Here is a 21,936-nt window from a genome sequence, read left to right on the forward strand (position 1 = left end):
ATTCCTTTGAAAAAGTATCCAAAGCAGTGGATAGTGGATATGTAGTGCATGCAGCATATCTGGACCTAGCCATGTCCTCCAACACTTTTCTGCATGCAGGCATTGAGTGGATATGTAGTGCATGCAGCATATCTGGTGGATATGTAGTGCATGCAGCATATCTGGACCTAGCCATGTCCTCCAACACTTTTCTGCATGCAGGCATTGAGTGGATATGTAGTGCATGCAGCATATCTGGTGGATATGTAGTGCATGCAGCATATCTGGTGGATATGTAGTGCATGCAGCATATCTGGACCTAGCCATGTCCTCCAACACTTTTCTGCATGCAGGCATTGACAAACTTGTAAATCTAAATATAAATCCTTATGTTGTGATAGCAAAACTTGCGTAGTTGGAGTTATTTCTGAAAATAAAAAGAGTTGCCAATGGTGTACCACAGGGCTCTGTTCTGGGCCCTCTCATATTATTCATTTATTTCCCAGACCATCAGGTCAACTGTTATCTGAATTTGCAGATGACTGTAAACTGAAAGATGATGATCCATCTTTGAGTAACTCACAGTTGCTCCAACAAGGGTTAGACCATGCGAACAGTTGGTGCAGTAATGATATGTAGCATAGTTCATCTTGTTGTATCGTATAGGTGGCACACTTCGCTAGTCAGACACTCTCATAAGGGATCTAGGCCCTATTGTTTGACCATCATATCTCCTCAGTAGTTCAGAAAGTCTTCTAGCTGGCTCATCTAATTTCCAAAGAGATTCAGAGTCTTAATTCTCCTTTACTTCTACCTCATCAGACACATTACTGAATGTGGTACATCTTTTGGCATGTATATTTAAGAGTATATCACTCAATTTGAAAGAAACCAGAGATTCTTAACTAAAAAGATCAGTGAGCTGAAAACTCTTAGTTATTGGGTCAGATTGGCAGCCCTTAAACTTTACTCCATCTCTTACAGACTCCTCCATGGAGATCTGTGGCTAGCCTTTTGAGCCATAAAAGATCCCACCCTCTTTGACCTCCTATTCATTCACAGAACAAGTGATAATTCAAAATACCTGGTCAAAGCAGCTAAACCTTTATTAGCACATAAGTAAGACATTGGCAGAGTTCTATCCTGTTTTAGCGCTTGCCCCTGGAACACACTTCCACTACATGTCAAGCAGAGTAGCATCCTTGTCACCTTCAAAGTAAACCTGGATGGGCAGTCTCGTATTCTGTCCTGGTTATACCTTGTCATGCCCTTCTTGAGGGTAGAAAGAACTTCTGCATGGGGTCTTTTGATTAAACTTGTAATGGTCTGTAGACTGCCTCCTACTTTCCTATGAACATTATACAGCGTTAACAACCACCCTTCAACTTACCTACGAACATTATACTGTGTTAACCACAGCCACCCTTCGACGTTATATGGTGTTATCCACAGCTACCTTTCAACTTACCTATGAACATTGTACAGTGTTAACCACAGCCACCCTTCGACTTGCCTTTGAACATTATACGGTGCTAACCAGCCGCCCTTCGACTTACCTATGGACATTGTATGGTGTTAACGACAGCCACCCTTCTTGCCAACCCCACTGGTGCCTTTCCTCACCTATTCAGTGATGTTCTTCGAGTTTCACTGTTGCAGTCATCACATTTTGGTGATCTGCCTGCAGGTAGCCCTCAGTCGGCCTGAATACCAGAGTCTTTGGATTTCTGCGTCGGATGCTGTTGCTCCTTCCTTGACATCAGGGGTATAAAACATACAGCCAATGCCATTACCCAAGTCTTTCTTGCCGTGTGGTGCTCGAAGCATGCAAGTGCTGGTCGGCCGACTCGTGAAATTTTCGTTTTAGAGTTTCAGACCCGAAGTCTTCAAAAAAGCTAAGTATCCCATTGGGGATCCTTTTTCTTGCTCTAACTGATGTCAGTAAAAGTTAACAATTGTCTTACCTGTGGAAAGCAAATACCTCATAGAGATTTTCATTCTTATTGCATCCCCTGCTTAGGCCCAGACCACGACGTCCCTCGTTGTCAGTTTTTTGCCTTATTCAACGCCCAAACTATCCATCGTCAGGCTATTTTTGCCGCTAGTTATTTTCATACTCATTCTGTGCACTCTGAAAAGGCTTCGTCAAGCCATCTGACTACCTATCTTCCAAAAAAAGTAAGGATAAAGACAGAGACAGACCGCATAGATCCAAAACTGCCGATGACGCTTCCGTTAAGCTAGTCGCCAGTCCGCCGGTACTCAGTGAGGTGCTTTTGCAGCCCGATACCCACTACTTCTGATTCGCAGGCCTCTACTGAGACCCATTCAGAGTCCGGTATGCTGCAAGATGCTTCCTCGACTATGGAACCTGCGGATGTCTCCATCTTAGATGGGTCCGGAGCCGCTGTGCAGGCACCGGCTTCTGAGGGTGTATTCAGGCCTACAAACATTCATATTAAACCAATGCCTTCATTTTCATCCAGGCCTAAAACTCGTACCACGCCTAGAAAACTGACGACCAAGCCGCAGGCCCAGGCCCATATGCCTAAAAAACAAATGCTTAGAATGGTTGAAGACCTCATTACCTTGATTAGGGGAAGCCAGCCTTGCCCCTCTAAGAGACCTAGAACTGATTTTCCTTCTGATTTTTCTGATCAGGATTCTGATATTTCTGTCTCTTCTGATTATCAGGATTTGCCCTTATCTACTTATGAGGATTCTGATGCAGAGGATTCCATTCCCTCTGTTTCCCTTCCAGGAAATTTTTCTTTCGGTGAAACCTTACACACTCTTGGGGAGTATTTCCGCTGGGAAAGCCAGGATTACTCTGACTCCAAAAAGAGGCTTAGGGAATTCTTACTCCTACCTCAACACAGGCCTTTAGCTATCCCTCCTGTTCTGGACATTGTAGATGATGCTTTCTTGGAATCTAGCCTTTTCCCAGACACTTTACCTCCCAGCTCCCAGAAAACCTGACCAATGTTACAGAGTAACAGAGTTCCTCTTCAAGAATCCTTATGCGGATCCAGAGACCATTTCCCAAGGACCAAAAGGCATTAAGGCTACTGCTGCCAAAAATCCTACCCCTTCTGATAGAGATTCTAGAGCCTTAGAGAGATGGGGTAAGAAGGTTTGCATTTCTGCCTTTGGCCATCAGGGCTTTTAAATTGCCAGTTTCATATGCTAAAGTATCAGCAGCATATTATGGAGCTACTTAAAAAAAATATATATATATGTTGATTCCTGACTGTACTGAACACAAAGAATTACAGGATTTAATGCATTCTGCAGAACAAGTTGGTAAACATACTTTGCAATGTGGTTTTGACGTTTTAGAAGCATCTTGCAGAGCTGCTGTCACTGGGTCTGTACTTAGAAGGCATGCTTGGCTTAAGGAACAAAACTTGCCAGATCATGTAAAAGCTAAATTACTGGATGCTCCCTTAAATCAAGAAAGCCTTTTTGGCAACAAAGCAGAAGTCCTCAAAAGGATGGAGGAAAAAGCTACATCTATGCAAACTGTTAAAGATTTCCTACAAGTACAGCCTCCCAGATTCAGTAGGCATATTAAACAGACACCATCTTCTTCTTCAAGGCCTAAAACTCGATCCTTGCCTAAAAAAAAAAAAACAAAAAAAAACGATGCCCAGACAGCATGGTCAGGCCCCTATGCCTAAAAACTAAATGATAAGAATGGCTGAACACCTTATTACTCTAGGGGTAGCCACCCTTCCCCCTCGAAGAGACCTAGGACTGATTTTCCTTCTGATTTTTCTGATCAGGATTCTGAAATTTCTGTTTTCTCTGATGACCAGGATTTGCCCTTATCTACCTATGAGGATTCTGATGCAGAGGACTCCATTCCCTCTGCTTCCCCTCCATAGGATTTCTCTTTTGGTGAAACCTTGCATACCTTATGGAGCATTTCTGCTGGGAAAGCCAGGATTACTCTGACTCCAAAAAGAGGCTTAGGGAATTCTTACTCCTGCCTCAACACAGGCCTTTAGCTATCCCTCCTGTACTGGACATTGTAGATGATGCCTTCTCTGAATCTAGCCTGGCCCTGACACTTTACCTCCTGCTCCCAGAAAACCTGGTAGGTATTACAGGGTTACCTGACTCTCACAGGTTCCTACTTTAAAAATCCTACTGCGGATCCTGAGACCATTTCACAGGGACCCAAGGGCATTAAGGCTACAACTGCCAAAAATTCTACCCCCTCTGAGAGATTCCAGGGCGCTGGATAGATGGGGTAAGAAGGTATACACTTCTGCAACTTTGGCCATAAGGGCTTTAAACTGCCCGTTTCATATGTTAAAGTATCAGCAGCATATTATTGGATTGCTTAAACAGAAAATGATGTTGATTCCTGACTGTGCTGAAAATAAAGAATTACAGGATTTAATGCATTCTGCTGAACAAGTTGGAAAACATACTTTGCAATGTGGTTTTGATTCATTAGAGGCATCTTGCAGGGCTGGTGTCACTGGGTCTGTACTTAGAAGGCATGCTTGGCTTAAGGAGCAATCTTTGCCAGATCATGTTAAAGCTAAATTACTGGATGCTCCCATAAACCAAGACCGCCTGTTTGGCAACAAAGCAGAAGTGCTTAAAAAGATGGAGGTAAAAGCTAAATCTATGCAAACTGTTAAAGATTTCCTGCAAGTACAGCCTCACAGATTTTGTAGGCATTGGACCTCTAAGAATTGGTCCTTTCCTGCCTCTTCCAGGCCTTCTCAGTCCAAACCCAGAACCAGCAGAACACCCAGGCTTCAGTCCCAAGGTACTCACAGGCCTAAGCAGTGGGGGGCTCCCACTTCCAAAGCAGGGAGTAGTAAGACTCCCCCTATGGTAAACTGTCTCAATGACTTAACTTTAAACCTTCCAAGCCCTGCTCATGACTGTTCCTTTAGGGGAAAGATTGCCCTGCATGCAAAAAATTGGGAACTCATTACCCAGGACAATTGGGTTTTAAATGTAGTCTCCCAAGGATTACAGATTCCACTTACACTCCTTGCCAATCCCAAATGGCTGGGCAGACCTACCCCCCAAATCAGTGGGCAGAGGCTCAAAAGAAAGTTCTCTCTCTAAGCATCAGGGCTATTCAATCTGTTCCAGAAGAAGAATGGGGGGGCAAGGATTCTACTCAAGACTTTTCCTGGTACCTAGAAAAGACAATTTCTGGCGTCCTATCCTGGATCTGTCTATCCTAAACACATTTTTGGTGATCCCAAAATTCAAGATGCTAACTCTTCATCAGCTGCTTCCAATGCTAGGCAAGGATGCCTGGTTGGCAACACTGGATTTAAAGGAAGCCTACCTCCACATCCCAATAAGGAAATCTTGCAGAAGATGCCTACGCTTCTGAGCAGGCTAGATGCAGTATTGGTTCTCTGCACTGCCCTTTGGCTTATCTACTGCGTCCACAGTATTCACAAAGTGCCTAGCTCCAGTCATTGCATTTTGCAGGCAAATAAATATTCAAATATACCCATACCTGGACAATTGTCTAATTCAGGCAGAAAGCCAGGACATACTGTTAAATCATATGGCATTTGTAAAGAAATTGCTAACTTCTCTGGGGTACACCATAAAAGAAAAGAAATCACATCTTGTACCCTGCCAGCAAATTATATTCCTGGGAGCAAGCTTGAATACAACTTCCCAGATGGCCTACATCACGCCAGAGAAAAAAGTACATTTGACAGCCTACTTCAAACTACTGGCCTCAAAGACCCAGCTATCTGCAAGGAAAATTCTGCAAGCCCTGAGGTTCATGGCCTCCTGCATTCTATTAATTCCATATGCAAGACTGCACATGAGGAAACTACAATGGTATCTAAAAAGCCTATGGTGTCAACATTCTCAGGATCTAGAATCAATGATTCCTATCATACCTTGTCTACAGAGTTCCTTTGGTGGGCAGAGGCCTGCCACCAAAACAAGGGACTGCCATTCACTCGACCCCCTGCCGCCCAAACCCTAACAACAGATGCATCAGACTATGCATGGGGGGCTCACTTGGCAGGGCAGTGCATTCAGGTCAAATGCACCTGCATATCAATCAAAAAGAAATGTTGGTTGTACAGTATGCTCTGACAGCCTTCAAGGACCACATTCTTTCAGGACAATTATTGGTAAAGATGGACAACACCACTGTTATGTGGTACATAAAGAAGCAGGGGGGAACCCACTCATAATCTCTCTGCAGACTAGCCATGGCTCTGTGGAACACAGCCTTGAGCTACCAAGTGCACCTACAGGCTCAATTCCTGCCAGGAAAGCTAAATACACTGGCAGATGACCTAACCAGAAACCTCATAGACCCACACGAGTGGAAACTGGAACCAAAGATATTCAGTATGTTGAGAAACAAATGGGGGAGCCCAGAGATAGACCTGATTGCCTCCCTCCAGAACTACCAATTGGACAAATTCTGCACAAGGACTCCCCACAAACAAGCTTGGAAAGTGGATGCCCTGTCCTTCACCCGGAAAAGCCTTTCCCCCACCTGCCTCTCCTTTCCAAGGTACTACTAAAGATCAAACAGGACAAACCAAGGACAATACTGATTGCACCAGACTGGCCATGCCAACACTGATACCCCCTCTTGTGCAGTGTGTCACTGCTGGCACCATGGCACCTGCCCCAGACCCCTGCTCTGCTGTCTCAGCAAGAGGGGCAGATTCTGCACCCACAGCTTCAAACCCTAAACCTGGCAGCCTAGCTAATTACCTGATCTCTCTGTTCCCATCCCTCAATAAGCAAGTGAGGGATGTCATTCTGGAAGCAAGGAGGCCTAGTATTAGAAAATCCTATGCTGAAAAATGGAAATGATTCTGTTCCTGGAGCCAAACTCAGGGGATGGGCACAGCAGTGCCTAATTTACCTCAGATTCTTCAATACTTAACTGAGATGCTTCACAAGGGCCTTTCCTTTTCCTCCATCAGAATTCATGCCTCAGCCATTTCAGCTCATTACAATACAGAACCACCCCTCTTCTCTCATCCACTGCTGAAGCAATTCCTGAGAGGGGCCAAAAATGTAAGACCACCCAGGAGAGCCCCTACCCCAGCCTGGGACCTTACCTTTATATTGGAAAAGCTCACTCTACCTCCCTTCGAGCCAGCTGCAAATGCAGAGTTGAAATTCCTTTCTTGGAAAACAGCCTTCCTTCTAGCCATCACTTCAGCAAGAAGGGTGTCTGAATTACAGGCCCTCATGGCTGTGGAGCCTTTCATCATCTTTCATGTGGACAGGGTGTCCCTCAAGACCAATCCATCCTTCATGCCCAAGGTGGTATCCAGTGTGGCCCTTAATCAGTCCATTCATTTGCCAACCTTCTTTTCTAATCCACAGAACAAAGAGGAATGAATACTGCACTCCTTGGATATGCACAGACAACTTAGATTTTACTTGGACAGGACTAAACTTCTCAGGAAATCTGAACAGCTGCTGGTTGCATTTGCGGCAGGGGGAAGGCTATTTCAAAGCAAACCATTTCTAAATGGATAGGTCATTGCATTCATTTCTGCTATAAGCACCATGGAAAACCTACCCCACAGGGATAAGATCACATTCAACCAGGGCTGCCTCTACCTCTGCAGCCTTTCTCAGAGGTGTCCCTACCAAGGACATCCTAGAAGCTGCTACCTGGAGTTCTGTACACACCTTCACCAAGCATTACCACTTGCCAATTTTTTCTAAATCCAGAGCTGGCTTTGTCACTGCAGTCTTGCAAGGCCTTATAACTGGTCCTAATGCTATCTAATTACCTCCTCCTATCTTTTGCTTTGGGAATCTACCCAAATGTGTGATGACTGCAACAGTGAAACACAAAGAATATAGTACAGTTGTGTACACTTAACATAAATGTAGATGTTCGAGTGTATTCACTGTTGCAGTCCTGGTTACCCTCCCTCTAGCCCCCTTATTTCTATTGACTATACCTCTACTCTTGTTTACTATGCTTAAAGCTTTTTGGTGTATTTGCTTTTTTGTTGGAGGTGTAACCTTGTATATAATTGCTTCCATTATGGGGCCACCTGACATCTGGGCCAAGAAAAACTGATGTAATGGCGTTGGCTGCATGCTTTATACCCCTGACTACCTGACGTCATGGAATATGAGATGGCAACTGATGCAGGACCCAAGACTTTGATAATCAGGCCGACTGAGGGCTACTGCAAGCAGATAACCCAAGTGTGATGACTGCCAACAGTGAATACACTCGAACATCTACATTTATGGTACGTGTACACAACTGTACTTTCTCTGCACTTCCCTTTGGCTTATCTACTGCGCCCAGGGTATTCACAAAGTGCCTAGCTCCAGCCATTGCATTTTGCAGGCAGAGAAATATTCAAATTTACCCATATTTGGATGATTGTCTGCAGAAAGCCAGGACTTGCTATTAGAACACCTGGCATTCATAAAGAAACTTCTAACCTCACTGGGGTACACCATCAATGAAAAGAAATCTCACCTAGTACCCTGCCAACCAATTGTATTCCTGGGATTAAGCTTGAAGACAACTTCCCAGATGGCATTCCTCACTCCAGAGAAACAAGTTTACTTGACAACCTACTTCAAACTATTGGCCACAAAACCCCAGCTATCTGCAAGGAAAATCCTGCAAGCCCTGGGGTTCATGGCCTCTTGCATTTTACTAACTCTATATGCAAGACTGCATATGAGGAAACTCCAGTGGTATCTGAAAAGCCTTTGGTGTCAACATTCTCATGACCTGGAAACAATGATTTCTATCATTCTTTGTATCAAGACAGAGTTCCTTTGTTGGGTAGAGGCCTACTACCACAACAAGGGATTCCCTGTCACTCTACCCCCTGCCGCCCAAACCCTCACAACAGACACATCAGACTATGCATGGGGGGGTTCACATGGCAGGGCAGTGCATTCAGGGCAAATGGAACCCGAGACAAATGCATCTGCATATCAATCAAAAAGAAATGTTAGCTGTACAGAATGCTGTGACAGCCTTCAAAGACCGTATTCTTCCAGGACAACTATTGGTAAAGACAGACAACACCACAATTATGTGGTACATAAACAAGCAGGTCGGAACCCACTCGTACCTTCTCTGTGGAACACAGCCTTGAGCTACCAAGTACACCTGCAAGCTCAGTTCCTGCCAGGCATACTAAGTTCACTGGCAGATGATTTAAGCAGAAATCTCATGGACCCACGTGAATGGAAACTAGATGCCAAACTATTCAACCTCTTGAGGAACAAATGGGGGACAACAGAGATAGACCTGTTTGCCTCCCCTCAGAACTACTAGTTGAACAGATTCTGCAGAAGAACTCCCCACAGCCAAGCTTGAAAAGTGGATGCCCTGTCCTTTACCTGGGAAAGCCTCTCAGTTTATACCTTTCCCCCTCTGCCTCTCCTCTTGAAGGTTCTACTAAAGATCAAACAGGACAAGCAAAGGACAATACTGATTGCACCAGACTTGGCCACACTAGCAGTGGTACCCCCTCTTGTGCAGTATGGCACTGCTACAACCATGGTACCTGCCTCAGACCCCTTCCCTGCTGTCCCAGCAGGCGGCCAGATTCTGCACCCTCGGCTCCAAACCCTGAATCTTGCAGCCTGGCTAATTCCTTGAGCTCTCTCTTAGCATCCCTCAGTAAGCAGGTACTGGGTGTCATTCTGGAGGCAAGGAGGCCTAGTACTAGAAAATCCTATGCTGAAAAGTGGAAAAGATGCTCTTCCTAGAGCCTGGCTCAGGGGGATGGGCACAACGGTGCCCAGCTTACCTCAGATTCTACAGTACTTAACAGAAATGCTCCACAGGGCCCTATCCTTCTCGTCAATTAAAATTCATGCCTCTGCCATTTCAGCACATTATAATACAGAGCCACCCCTTGCGAAGGCAATTCCTTAGAGGGGCCAAAAATATAAGATCCCCCCAGGAGAACTCCCACTCCAGCCTGGGACCATAACTTTGTATTGGAAAAGCTCACCCCCCCCCCCTTTGAACCAGCGGCTACAGCTGAGTTGAAATTCTTTTCTTGGAAAACAGCCTTCCTTCTAGCCATCACTTCAGCAAGAAGAGTGTCTGAATTACAGGCCCTCATGGCAGTGGAACCCTTCATTATCTTCCATGCGGACAGGGTTTCCCTCAGGACTAACCCTTCCTTTATGCCCAAGGTGGTGTCTTCTGTGACCCTAAATCAGTCCATTCATTTGCCTACTTTTTTCCCTAATCCACAAAACAAAGGGGAACGAATACTGCACTCTCTGGATGTGCACAGACGACTTATATTCTATTTGGACAGGTCTAAGCCTACCAGAAAATCTGAGCAGCTGCTAGTTAGCTTTGCTGCAGGGGCAGAGGAGAAGGCCATTTCAAAGCAAACCATTTCCAAATGGATAGCCCATTGCATTAATTTCTGCTACAAGCACCATGGAAAAACCTACCACACAGGGGATAAGATCACATTCCACCAGGGCTACATCTACCTCTGTGGCAGTTCTCAGTGGGGTCCCTACCAGGGACATCCAAGAAGCTGCTACCTGGAGCTCTGTACATACCTTCACCAAGTATTACTACTTGCCTATCTTTTCTAAATCCAGAGCTGGATTTGCCACTGCAGTCTTGCCAGGATTAATAGCTGGCCCTAATGCTCTTTGACTTCCTCCTCCCTTCCTTAGCTTTGGGAATCAACCCAAATGTGATGACTGCAACAGTGAAACACAAAGAACATAGTACAGTTGTGTACACTTACCATAAATGTAGATGTTCGAGTGTATTCACTGTTGCAGTCCTGGTTACCCTCCCTCCAGCCCCCTGACGTCTCTTAGCTTTACCTCTCCTTATGGTTGGTATGTCTATTTTTTCTTGTGTATTTGCTTTTTGATGGGGGTTTTACCATACCATTTAATTGCGCCCTATTATGGGGGAACCTGACATCTGGGGCAAGAAAAACTGATGTAATGTTGTTGGCTGCATGTTTTATACCCTTGACGTCAAGGAAGAAGCGACAGCATCTGACGCAGAAATCCAAAGACTCTGGTATTCAGGCCAGCTGAGAGCTACCTGTAGGCAGGTCACAAAATGTGATGACTGCAACAGTGAGTACACTCGAACATCTACATTTATGGTAAGTGTACACAACTGTACTTTTTGTTTACTTTGTGGTGCACTAGAGTATTAACACCATTTCAGCTCCTGTCCTTCCCATCCTCAATGCTGGACAGCTTCATAGATCCTGACGCATTTTCATGTGTGCTCTTGCCCTGTCCATCCCTGCTGTTACAGATTTTTTTTGTCATTAACAACCCTGACAGTCTCCTAAAATCAAAGCAAATCTTTATCTCCCTCTGTACTGTCTCTTTACCCTTCATTTATAAATATTTGGTCATCCACAAAGAGGTGTACACAAGACCACACTATCTACTCCTAGCCAACACACTTCATACAAAACAATAGTACTGGGCATCCCTCTTTTATTCCTGTACTTAACCAAAACCTTTCCAACTGATGCCTTTTGCTTTTATCCTGGATACAGGTTTCTTCTAGATCATTTGATTCTATAATCTGTCTCCTAAAAGCTAAACAGAATTTATTCCCTCCGTTACTGATCCCAGACACTCCATCTCCATATAAGAAGCTACAGGAATGTCATGCAACGCTGTTTATGCCATTCCCGCTTTCCTCAGTTTCTACCACTACATACCCTTTAATAGGTCATGTCAGTACTGAACTCCCTGACTGCCCTTCATAAAAATTATTTTTCTGTCCAGCAGAGAATTTGCCAAAAGGTTTTACAGTTGCATCCTTTCCTATGATCAGTCCTGTTACCCAGTCCTAATATACAGATTTGTGTACCCCTGCCTGATGCATCCTTTTGTTATACCATATAAAAACTGGCACTCCATCATCCACCTTTTGTCTGTCTACCTTTCCTGTACCATTGTTCCCCTTCCAACATAACCCATTTGTTCTGCCCAACAGCTCCCCATCTTGTATCAGGCCTTGAGTTCCCTTCTGGTTTCTAGATCATTTCTGAGAACTTGTGAAACTGCTGTGTTCTCCTTACTGATGCACACCTGGTTCCCCCATGGTGTTGGACTTCCCCCACCTGAATCCCATGCCGCCTTCTCTTCAGTTTGTAACTTGATAGGTGGACTCACTTTGTTTCTTCACGTAACGTAGCAGGTTGTCTCCCTGCATTCCTTCACGTAACGTAGTAGGTGGTCTCCCTGCATTCCTTCACGTAACGTAGTAGGTGGTCTCCTTGCATTCCTTCGCGTAACATAGTAGGTGGTCTCCCTGCATTCCTTCGCGTAACGTAGTAGGTGGTCTCCCTGCATTCCTTCGCGTAAAGTAGTAGGTGGTCTCCCTGCATTCCTTCATGTAATGTAGTAGGAGGACTGCCTCCATCCCCATTACACAGTTTGTCTCCTCTACTCACCCGTTTCTTCCACACCCCCTTCCCTGTGGCTATTCTTTCCTTTCAGGTCAGTAACCTCTTACGTCTGGTTTTTGCATTATTCTCTCCATTTGCAGTCCTCTGGCTTTAGTCTCCAAGCCTGTCCTCTCCTTTACATTTAACATCCCTTTCCTACCACCTTGATTCCATAATATAATTTCTTTTGCCATACCGCCAATTGCTTTGTCAGCCAGTTTCTCCTTCACATACCACTTCATCTTCTACTTGAACAAATCTGTCTTAAGTTCTATTCCCTTACTTATGGTTTCATTTAAAAGGGCAGTGTTTTGCTAGCCTACGTCAGCCCTCCTACAGCTGACCCCCTGCTCATGTCCAGCATTCCTGCAGTTGTCTTTGTCCTCCTCCTTCCCAAACGGCCTGTTCTACCTGGCCTAAAATGCCACATTAAGACCATAACAAGTTCCCCCTCCCCTTATCATTCTCCTTAACGAACTCCCTAACGTGATAAATCGGTCATAACAGCACCCTACGTATTTGCTTTTCTAATTTTCTTATCCAATTCCCATCACCCAGTTCTTCCCAATCTTTGCTACCACTAAACATGCACACCTACCACCACATGAAAACCAACCTTTCTTCTCTAACATCTTCTAAGATTACCCCCTTACCCACCCTTTCCCTTCCTGTGTTGATCTTCTACAACAGGGATATGTCCACCACTTCCTTATGCAACATGCCTGATTCTCTCTCCCTCTCTCCCACTTCCCTGGCTGTGCAGTGTCCACCACATTCCAAGACAACATCCAGAGCCAGCTCTCCCCAACCCCTCTTGCCCTTCCCACCCTCAGTGAGCCAGGATGACTCTCCATTACCCCAGTGCTCAGCCTTTGAGATAGCAGCAACAGCTCCCCCCCCCAAAAAAATAGGGAGACCATTTCCTCTCCCTAGCATCAAACAGCCTATATCTTATCCCTCTAAGCTCATAGCATCAGGTGCCCCCGTTCATCTCACTAATTTTCCAGCTGCCCCCATTCATCTCACTAATTTGCCAGCTGTGCCTAAAATCTTTTCACCCATTTTCAAACCTGGACCCCCCCATCACATTCCTCTGTCTCTGCTGCCCTCTTAAACTTCTCTCTGTATGTCATCACTTGCTGTTCCCTTAGCTATGCCTTCTCACTTCACTACCCAGCTTACTGATGACAGAAATTCCTTCCACCTAAAATCACCATAGATGAATGTTACAAGGGTGAGGCCTGAGTGAGTATTTGGAGGGACATTCTACAGCTGAACGCATTTCTCCCCTCAGGAATACAAACTTTTCAGACTTTCCCATAGTTATTTACATTACTTATTTAGGATTTCATATTTATGTACAAGTTAACCCCACACTTGTAACAGCTAAGACCTTATTGTGCAACTTTGTAGTTATTCTGTAATAAAGATATTGTCATATAAATTTTTGCCCATTGTCGTGGGCAATACACCCTTCTGCCTTGAATCTACCCCCACTGTAAATAATTCAGTCCAATAAATGCTAAATCAGTCCTTTGTGTGCTGTACGTTTAAGCAACACGTCACCCCTCAAGCCGAAGCTGCTACAGTAAAATATTTGTTTGACTTTAAGTAGACATACATTTACATTAGTGGTATTCATTTGTGTTCTATCACCCTTTAAGTCCTTCTCCAGGATAAAACTCTAACACAGTAACCCGAACAATAGAAGATTTCAGCTTGATTTTAAATAGTAATACATGCATATAACACTGTACTTAAAATTTTCTACCCCCAACCCCCAAAAATTGTTTTCCAGTTCATGGATTAAGTATCATACCTCTTCCATAGTATTTGTTTTATTTAACCGAATGTCATTTCCATTAGTGAATTCTACCCTTGTATTTCAAAGACCATTTCCATGGTACAGAAGTAAATTGCTTAGGTTACATAGCATGTACAAATGAGGCCCTTAACTTCTATATTCTTCTCTGAGTTTGTCCCATTAATCATTTTCCATTCCATTACTTGCACAGCAATACACTTGAGACAGAGGTAAGCAATCCATTAATGCATTAACCATTTGTATGCCTCTTTCTTGTATAGAAGTTGTCCCTCGCAATATCCTCTCATAAGGACTATCTTTGATTTATACATTTAATATTTACAGTAGACTATTTGCCCTTCAAGCTGCATCATACATTCATTCAGAACCTGAGGTCCAAGCCATTTACTTCAGGCATCCCCCAACAAGGTGTGGGCACAGAGTTCTTTCAACTCTACATCACTCTATAATTGGTGGCTGTAGCTTCAACTCCAGATGACCACTGCTCACCTCCTTTGTACTCTTAGCTGTTGTGGACGACAACTACATCATGTCCTTATCCACAGATGTTCATCGTGCATACAGCTGCAGTAATCACAGATGGGTTCTCTGCTGTCAGGCGGGTCCTCGGTCGGCCGAATTCCAAAGTCTAGTTCCGGCGTCGGTTGCTGTCGCTTTCTTTCCTGATGTCAGTGAGGCAGGAGTATATAAGACACAGCCGACACCATTTTCTTCAGTCTTTTTTGCCGCGCGGTGCCCGAAGCAGAAGCAGTTTGCAAGTGCCGGTCGGCCAGCTCCTGAATTTACGAAAAATTGGAAACCGAAGTCTTCATTAAAGCTAAGTACCCCGTTGGGGAAACTTTTCTTGCCTCAGACCGATGTCAGAAAAAGTTAACAATTGTATTTCTTGTGGGAAGCAAATACCGCATAAGGATTTCCATTCCCTCTGCATACCTTGTTTAGGCCCAGACCACGACGTCTCAGGCTGTCGCTTTTGCGCTACTTTCAATAAACGCACCATTAAGAGTCGGGTGGAGTTCGCCCAGCACTTTTTTGGTAAAGCCTTTGATTATAAAATGTCGTCGGAGACTCCGACTACCGTTTTGTCCAAAAAATGCAAGGACAAGGACCGACACGCAAGGTCCGCGGTCCCCACCGACACCATGCCAAAACTGGCTACACGTGGTCCGGTTCTCAGCGAGACGCCTATGAAGTCCCTGACTACCGACGACACTTCTTTGGCGGTGTCTTCTGTAACCGAGACCGCAGGTACCACGGCCCATACCCAGACTACAACCACCGAAGCCACTGTGAGCGTTGAGCCTCCTAATGTGGACAGGTCCACTTCCACCCATGGGGTCTTTAGACCCTCATCTTCCTTTTCCATTAAGGCCTTTACTAAGTCAAAATCAGCCAGGCATCCCAAGAGGCCTGTTGCACAGGGCCCATCTCCAGGCCCCATGCCTAAAAAGCAGATGCTTAAAATGGCTGAGGATTTAATTAATCTTATCAGGGGTTCCCAACCCCCTCCAGACAAGAGACCCCGAGTGGAGGAAGTTTCTCCCTCTTCTGATCAGGGCTCCATTTTTTTCAGATCATTCTGATGTAGAGGAACACTCCTACTCCCCTTTTGAAGATTCGGATGCAGAGCAGTCCATTCCTTCTGTATCTCCTCCTGAGGATTTTTCTTTTGGGGAAACCTTGCACACCTTGAGGGAACACTTCCATTGGGAAGGCCAAGACTTTTCTGATTCCAAGAAAAGACTTAGGGAATTTCTTTTGTTACCTCAGCACAGACCTCTGGCGATACCTCCTGTCTTGGACATACTTGATGATGTTTATTCGGAGGCTTGCCTTAATCCGGATTCCCTGCCTCCTGCCCCAGTCAAGCCTGATAGGTACTACAGAGTTCCTAACTCTCACCAATTTCTTTACAAAAGCCATAATGCTGACCCTGAAACCATTTCTCAAGGCCCCAAGGGAATGAAGGCCTCTACTGCTAAGAATCCACTACCTTCCAAAAGAGAGTCAAGATCCTTAGAAAGGTGGGGAAAAAAGGTATATACCTCGGCCACCCTAGCCATGAGGGCCTTAAATTGTCAGTTTCATATGCTTAAATATCAGCAGTTTCTGTTATCACAATTGAGAAATAAAATGTCTCAACCTGAACAACCAGATTTGAAGGAGTTGCAGGATATGATGCATAGTGCAGAACAAGTGGGTAAACACACCTTACAATGTGGCTATGATGCCCTAGAGGCCTCAAGTAGAGCTGCTGTTACAGGATCAGTCATTCATAGACATGCATGGCTTAGGGAACAAGTCTTGCCTGATCATGTGAAAGCTAAACTACTAGATGAGAAGTTGTCCCTCGCAATATCCCCTCATAAGGACTATCTTTGATTTATATATTTAATATTTACAGTAGACTATTTGCCCTTCAAGCTGCATCATACATTCATTCAGAACCTGAGGTCCAAGCCATTTACTTCAGGCATCCCCCAACAAGGTGTGGGCACAGAGTTCTTTCAACTCTACATCACTCTATAATTGGTGGCTGTAGCTTCAACTCCAGATGACCACTGCTCACCTCCTTTGTACTCTTAGCTGTTGTGGACGACAACTACATCATGTCCTTATCCACAGTTTTGCAACTCCACTTACCTCAGCCTGACTACTCCAGTCATCTATTGCTATCCTCTTATATACATGCAGACTTCCATACATCTGTTCTTTGACTTCCCCTGCGTGACTTCAGTGGAGAGGTTTGCATTGCTGCCATCTACTTGAGCCATACTTTTCACAGTTCAGTCTGTCCAATCCTCTTCCTGTTGTATGTCTTCCATTTGTATCTCCATGGCTATTTCCAGGCCACCATTGTCCTCAGTTAATGATTGGAAGGTCCATTTACCCTCTCCATTCCATGTACAGCACTACCAGGTAGGGCATGCTGCACCTGTTCATACCACCTCCCACCAAAATGCAAGTGCTAAGACCAAGTGTAGACAACTTCTGCATTAACATTGCTTATTAGGAGACCTCCTCACCTGTTTTTTTTTTTTTTTTTTTTGCTTGACTAGAATCAACTTATCAACAGCAGTGCAAACATCATTGTAAATGCTCATTACCAGACAGACATAGAACACAAACAGGGCGAAGGTCCTTGGTCCAATACTCAACAGTAGTACCTAGTACCAACATAAATAAAGATCGGTAAGTATTTGAAATGTCAAGGCCTGCTTTACCGATTCCCCTTAACATTGAGACTGAATGGCCAAAAAAATGGATTTATATATACTGAGTCCATAATGGCCATTTCTCGGAGTATTCCCTTTTCTCAGAGTATGGTTCTCTTGGAGTTGATATATATTTAGTTTGGGTGGTGTGAAGGATGCAGGGGCAAGCCTCCTCACTACAAAAAAAAAAAAAAAAAAGTTTAAAGGAGAAGAGCATCTTGGATCTTCTGCATTTTCACTGCGTTTTTTTTTTCTGTCGTTGTCACTTGGCATTTCTAGACTCAAACAACATTTGGCACTTAACTGGCTATGTCAATGTATCAAGCCTGGCTAACTCTCTCTAGAATGTGTAAAAATCTGTTAACCAGCTTACTTTGTAATTTAATTTAGTCCTGACTTATGTTCAGGATTAACTCTAACATGTGGAACTTGTTTAACTTGCTTACTTATGTAATCACTGTAAATAGTCTGTTTGTAATATGTAATGCTGTATCTGCTTACCCTTGGAGGTTTTCTCCCCGGACCTCCGCATGAAAATGGACATGCATCCAGTCGGACTGTCCCGGTCAACAAATGTAAAATAAATAAAATAAAGTAAATTTCAAGTGCCGACATATCAAGTAAGAGCCATGAAGATCTCCTTATATTTTTGTTTTATCCATGGTTTAGAATAATCCCAGTTATTTAATATACCTTGACGGCCCAGGCATAAATAAATGCTGGCTAGCTTTCCCTTGTAATTTGAATCTTGTCTGTCCTTCTACTACAGCTATGATATCCATTAGTTTGTCTGACAGGACTTCCTCTTCTGACTACTCCTACTCTGTGAAACCAAAATCTCATCCAATAAATTTGTAACCTCCCGTCCTGTAGGGTCCATCTTGGTTTTTATAGGTACAACTGTATCTCATACTTACTCAATAAGATGTTTCTGTAGGTTAATGATAGGTGCTGGAGATGTTAGAGGGAATCAAAGGAATCTGGGAATGTGAAAAGCTGGTATCATTTTAAACAAGGTGCTGGAGATGTTTAGAGGGAATCAAAGGAATCTGGGAACATATTTTAAGGGAATGTGAAAAGCTGGTATCATTTAAACAGGCTGCAAAACATTTATGATGAATTATTTGCTGGGAAGGCAGTTTAACAAATAACCTCTTCTACATCATGGTGGATTAATGGAGATCCCAAAATATGTGAAGTCACTGTTGGCGTTGACCTTGATGGTAAGTAACAAAAAATACCTCTGAGCTTCTTTGTACAGGTAATGTAGAGAGTCTGGATTTCTTGTGAGAGGAGACTGCAGAGTTACAGTCTCTGTAATCCTTACTGCAGTTTTCTTCTTAAGCTGTTGCTTAGCCCATTCTTTGTTTGGAGATATGCTTCAGGCAGCTTATCCCGTATCTCAAATAGCAGCTTCAGGAACACCATCTTTGACTTCTCTCATACTGTCATGCACATTAGTGGTCTGTACATTCCTCTGTTTTTCTCTTTTTCACATTTCATGAAGTTTCCCCCAAGGGTGGTCCCTCTTGTTCTGTATTTCCACCACCCCCACCATATGCTGCTCTTATTTCCCCACTGTCACTGTTCCAGCTGTTTATCTTGGCTGACCTGCTTCTTCTCTATGATGCCCATTCCTAACCACCTCTGCTGACCACCCATTTCAAACTTTTTTACTGTCACCTGTGGTAAACTATTCATCAGTGATCAAATCATGGAAGACTTGCAGCTTTGTGGTGGTCATTCATATTCATTGTCTTATTACTGCCTCATAAGATTGTGATGCCCCCCCCAATTTTTTTTTGTTATGCCACTCCTGACCTTTGCTCCAACTGTTCTCCTTTGGCTTTACACCAGCCCAACCCCAAAACCTTCTACTGATGCATCCAGGTACCCTGGAAATGACCCCTCACCAGGTGGAGCCCTGCCTAACTTGTTAGGGAGTCAACCTCAAGGTGATTGAACGGTAGGAGTGTGGGATTGCAAGGAGCGCAGCAACCTCTGAGTAGCTGGTCATTAACCTTACTGGAGGAGCAGCTAGTGTAGTGACATTAGGCCATCACTGCCACCATCTGCTTATTCTAAAGTAACCCATGAGGCTCCTGGTCTCCATCAGAAGCCACCCAGGCATCAGGTTACTCATTCCCTCCCCCAGGATAGGAGACCTGCCCTTTGGCTATTTCATACAACACAATCCTGCCAGTGGTCAGTTTGCATTCCCAAACTCAGGTCACTGGCCAGGTGCCCTGGTTCTGCACCACTGGACCAGCTCCTTTCAAAAATTTTAAAATTTATCGGTGCTTATTTATAAAATTACCCTAGCTTCATAAAGAATCCCCCCCCCCTTATTTATTTTTTTTAAAGGTTTGGCGTTCTCTTGGAACTCTACTCAAGTGTTGCATCACTGCAGAGGACCCCTGGAGTATAACTGGTATGTTTTTACGATACTACTTGGCATTTGGCAGGACCCTTTACATAGGGAGTTCCACTTCACTTAGTGTGTGGTCATTCCTGTTGCAGAAATTTCTTTGCGACATATTTATAATTCAATATCCGTGCAGCTAGTATGTTTTACACTCGGAACCTTTTAGTAAGGTCATGAACTGCAGAGTGATGGGATATGCGTGCTGCTTTGTGATACAGATTCATGCCCTGTCCAGATGGGTGCTTGAGACGCTTGGTAGTTCCTTAACGTGCTCTCCTTTGTGTCTACAGTGTGTTCCAGCCATTGCAAAGGACCCACATGAAGATAACTAATGTGGTGAATTCACCCATATATGTTAACTATTTTGAGAGTTTTCATTAATGCTACTTATTGTTTAAATGTTTGTATAATATTTTTCTGCGATTTTATTTACAGATCATGCCCGCCAACTTTCAAAGTCCATCATGAGGAAGGCTACTGTGGATCGACTGCTAACACACAGGGAGTCAGATGTCCAGAATTTTGTTAGTTTCATCAGCAGAGAGTCCATTCAGAAATCTCTTGGGAAATATATGGAAAAACTAAAGCAGAGAAAGGAAACATGAACCAACTTTAATTTTTGCGAACTAAACTGTAAGACATGCAATGGGTTTCAGTAATTGTTTTGCATTACATCATCAGTTCTGCAGCTGTCATAGAACAACAGGGTAGTGTTACATCACTGGATTAATGATCATATTCAAAAAATCTCCACAAACATACCTCTCAACTGTACAATTTTTGCCTAATTTTTCATACAATTGTGGGTTTCTGATAAATTAGTAGCAAATCATTAAATATTGAAGTTAGAAACTGTCATTTGAGTTTCAGAAAACTGATGATAAATTTGTAAGAGCAATATTTAAAAATTATCCCTATTTTTTTGGGCCTTTGTCCATATTTTTTTGTTCTAAGAGGTTGAGAGGTGTGACGCACATAACATTCTTAAAAAAAAAAAGTAACTGTTGCTGCATTATGAGAAGGCAGGCTGGAGACCATTTGCACAAAACTGTATAACCACAATTTCAGCTGTCAGACTAGCTTCATACCTAGACAAAAAAATAAATCCTAGTCAGTATTATTTTACTGTACTAGGTTCAGTTTTCTGTTCTCAGCCATTGTCTGGAAACCCATTATGAATCCTAAGTTGAACATTTTTAATTTTTCCTTTAGTAAAATGCTGGTTCTGGCTGACTGGCTTGAAAATTTTAGACTTGTGGCAAACCAGCAGGGTTCCTACACAATCTAGGTGACTTGAGTTATAAGATGTTCACATTTATACAATCTATGTGACTTGAGTTACTTGGGTGATTACATGTAGTAACTGCTTTTATGCAGTTTTTCTGTGCTTCCTAATTGTCATTTTTACAAGATTTAAAATTAGCTGTATTTTTATCAGGATTCCTGAAATAATAAACGTATTTGCAATGGGTTGTGTGAAGCATACATTTCTGTTGATGTGTCTTCCCGGCCACAGATTTAGTAGCAGTTTCAAATATTTGGTAATAATGTTGTGCAAAATGTTAAATTTGGTTAGATTAAAGCAAGGTATACATTTTCCAGTAATGCTGACTGAAACACAGAGGTCTTCAAGGTTTTGTTCTGATCTTCATGGCCTGTTCAAATGTTATGCAATTTCCCTTTTTCTGTTACTTTACATTCAGAAGCCCCCCCAGCAGTTTTCAGGTGTGGTACTACATGAGACTGTTCACTGCAATGTCTGCTGCTGCTTTTAGGGGCACCATATATGGCACTAGATTTGCACCTCCACCCCATATGGAGGGACAACAAAAGAAAAGGCTCCATTACCTCTGATTTGCCTTGTGGATGAATTTATTTTTATTCAGATTGGTTCATATCCTTCACACTCTGCTGGTTTCTTCCTTGTGTCATGCCCATGTGGCATTAGTCCATAGATAGACATGTTGTGGGAGTGTGCCTCTGTGACCACTATCAAACCCAGTATCTGGAAATGAGTAGCAAGATTTCTATTATAGTGATAAATGACCCAGAACA

General features: G+C 43.6%; 1 protein-coding gene across 2 annotated transcripts in view; it reads left to right on the plus strand.

The window, feature by feature from the left end:
• The window catches only part of ECI1 (enoyl-CoA delta isomerase 1), a 174,834-nt gene extending 154,109 nt beyond the window's left edge, over positions 1 to 20,725 (plus strand). The window contains exon 7 of one of the 2 annotated variants that reach the window (XM_044089123.1): positions 20,317 to 20,724. In XM_044089123.1, coding sequence (XP_043945058.1) covers positions 20,317 to 20,486 — 170 coding nt within the window. In that variant the 3' untranslated portion in view covers positions 20,487 to 20,724. Of the gene's footprint in view, positions 1 to 20,316 lie in introns of both variants that reach the window. The other variant, XM_044089122.1, reaches the window with a different exon arrangement.
• The last annotated feature ends 1,211 nt before the right edge of the window (positions 20,726 to 21,936 follow it).

The sequence above is a fragment of the Protopterus annectens genome, chromosome 12.part0 (genome assembly GCF_019279795.1).
Source record: "Protopterus annectens isolate FY-2018-M chromosome 12.part0, PAN1.0, whole genome shotgun sequence".
Taxonomy (NCBI): domain Eukaryota; kingdom Metazoa; phylum Chordata; order Ceratodontiformes; family Protopteridae; genus Protopterus; species Protopterus annectens.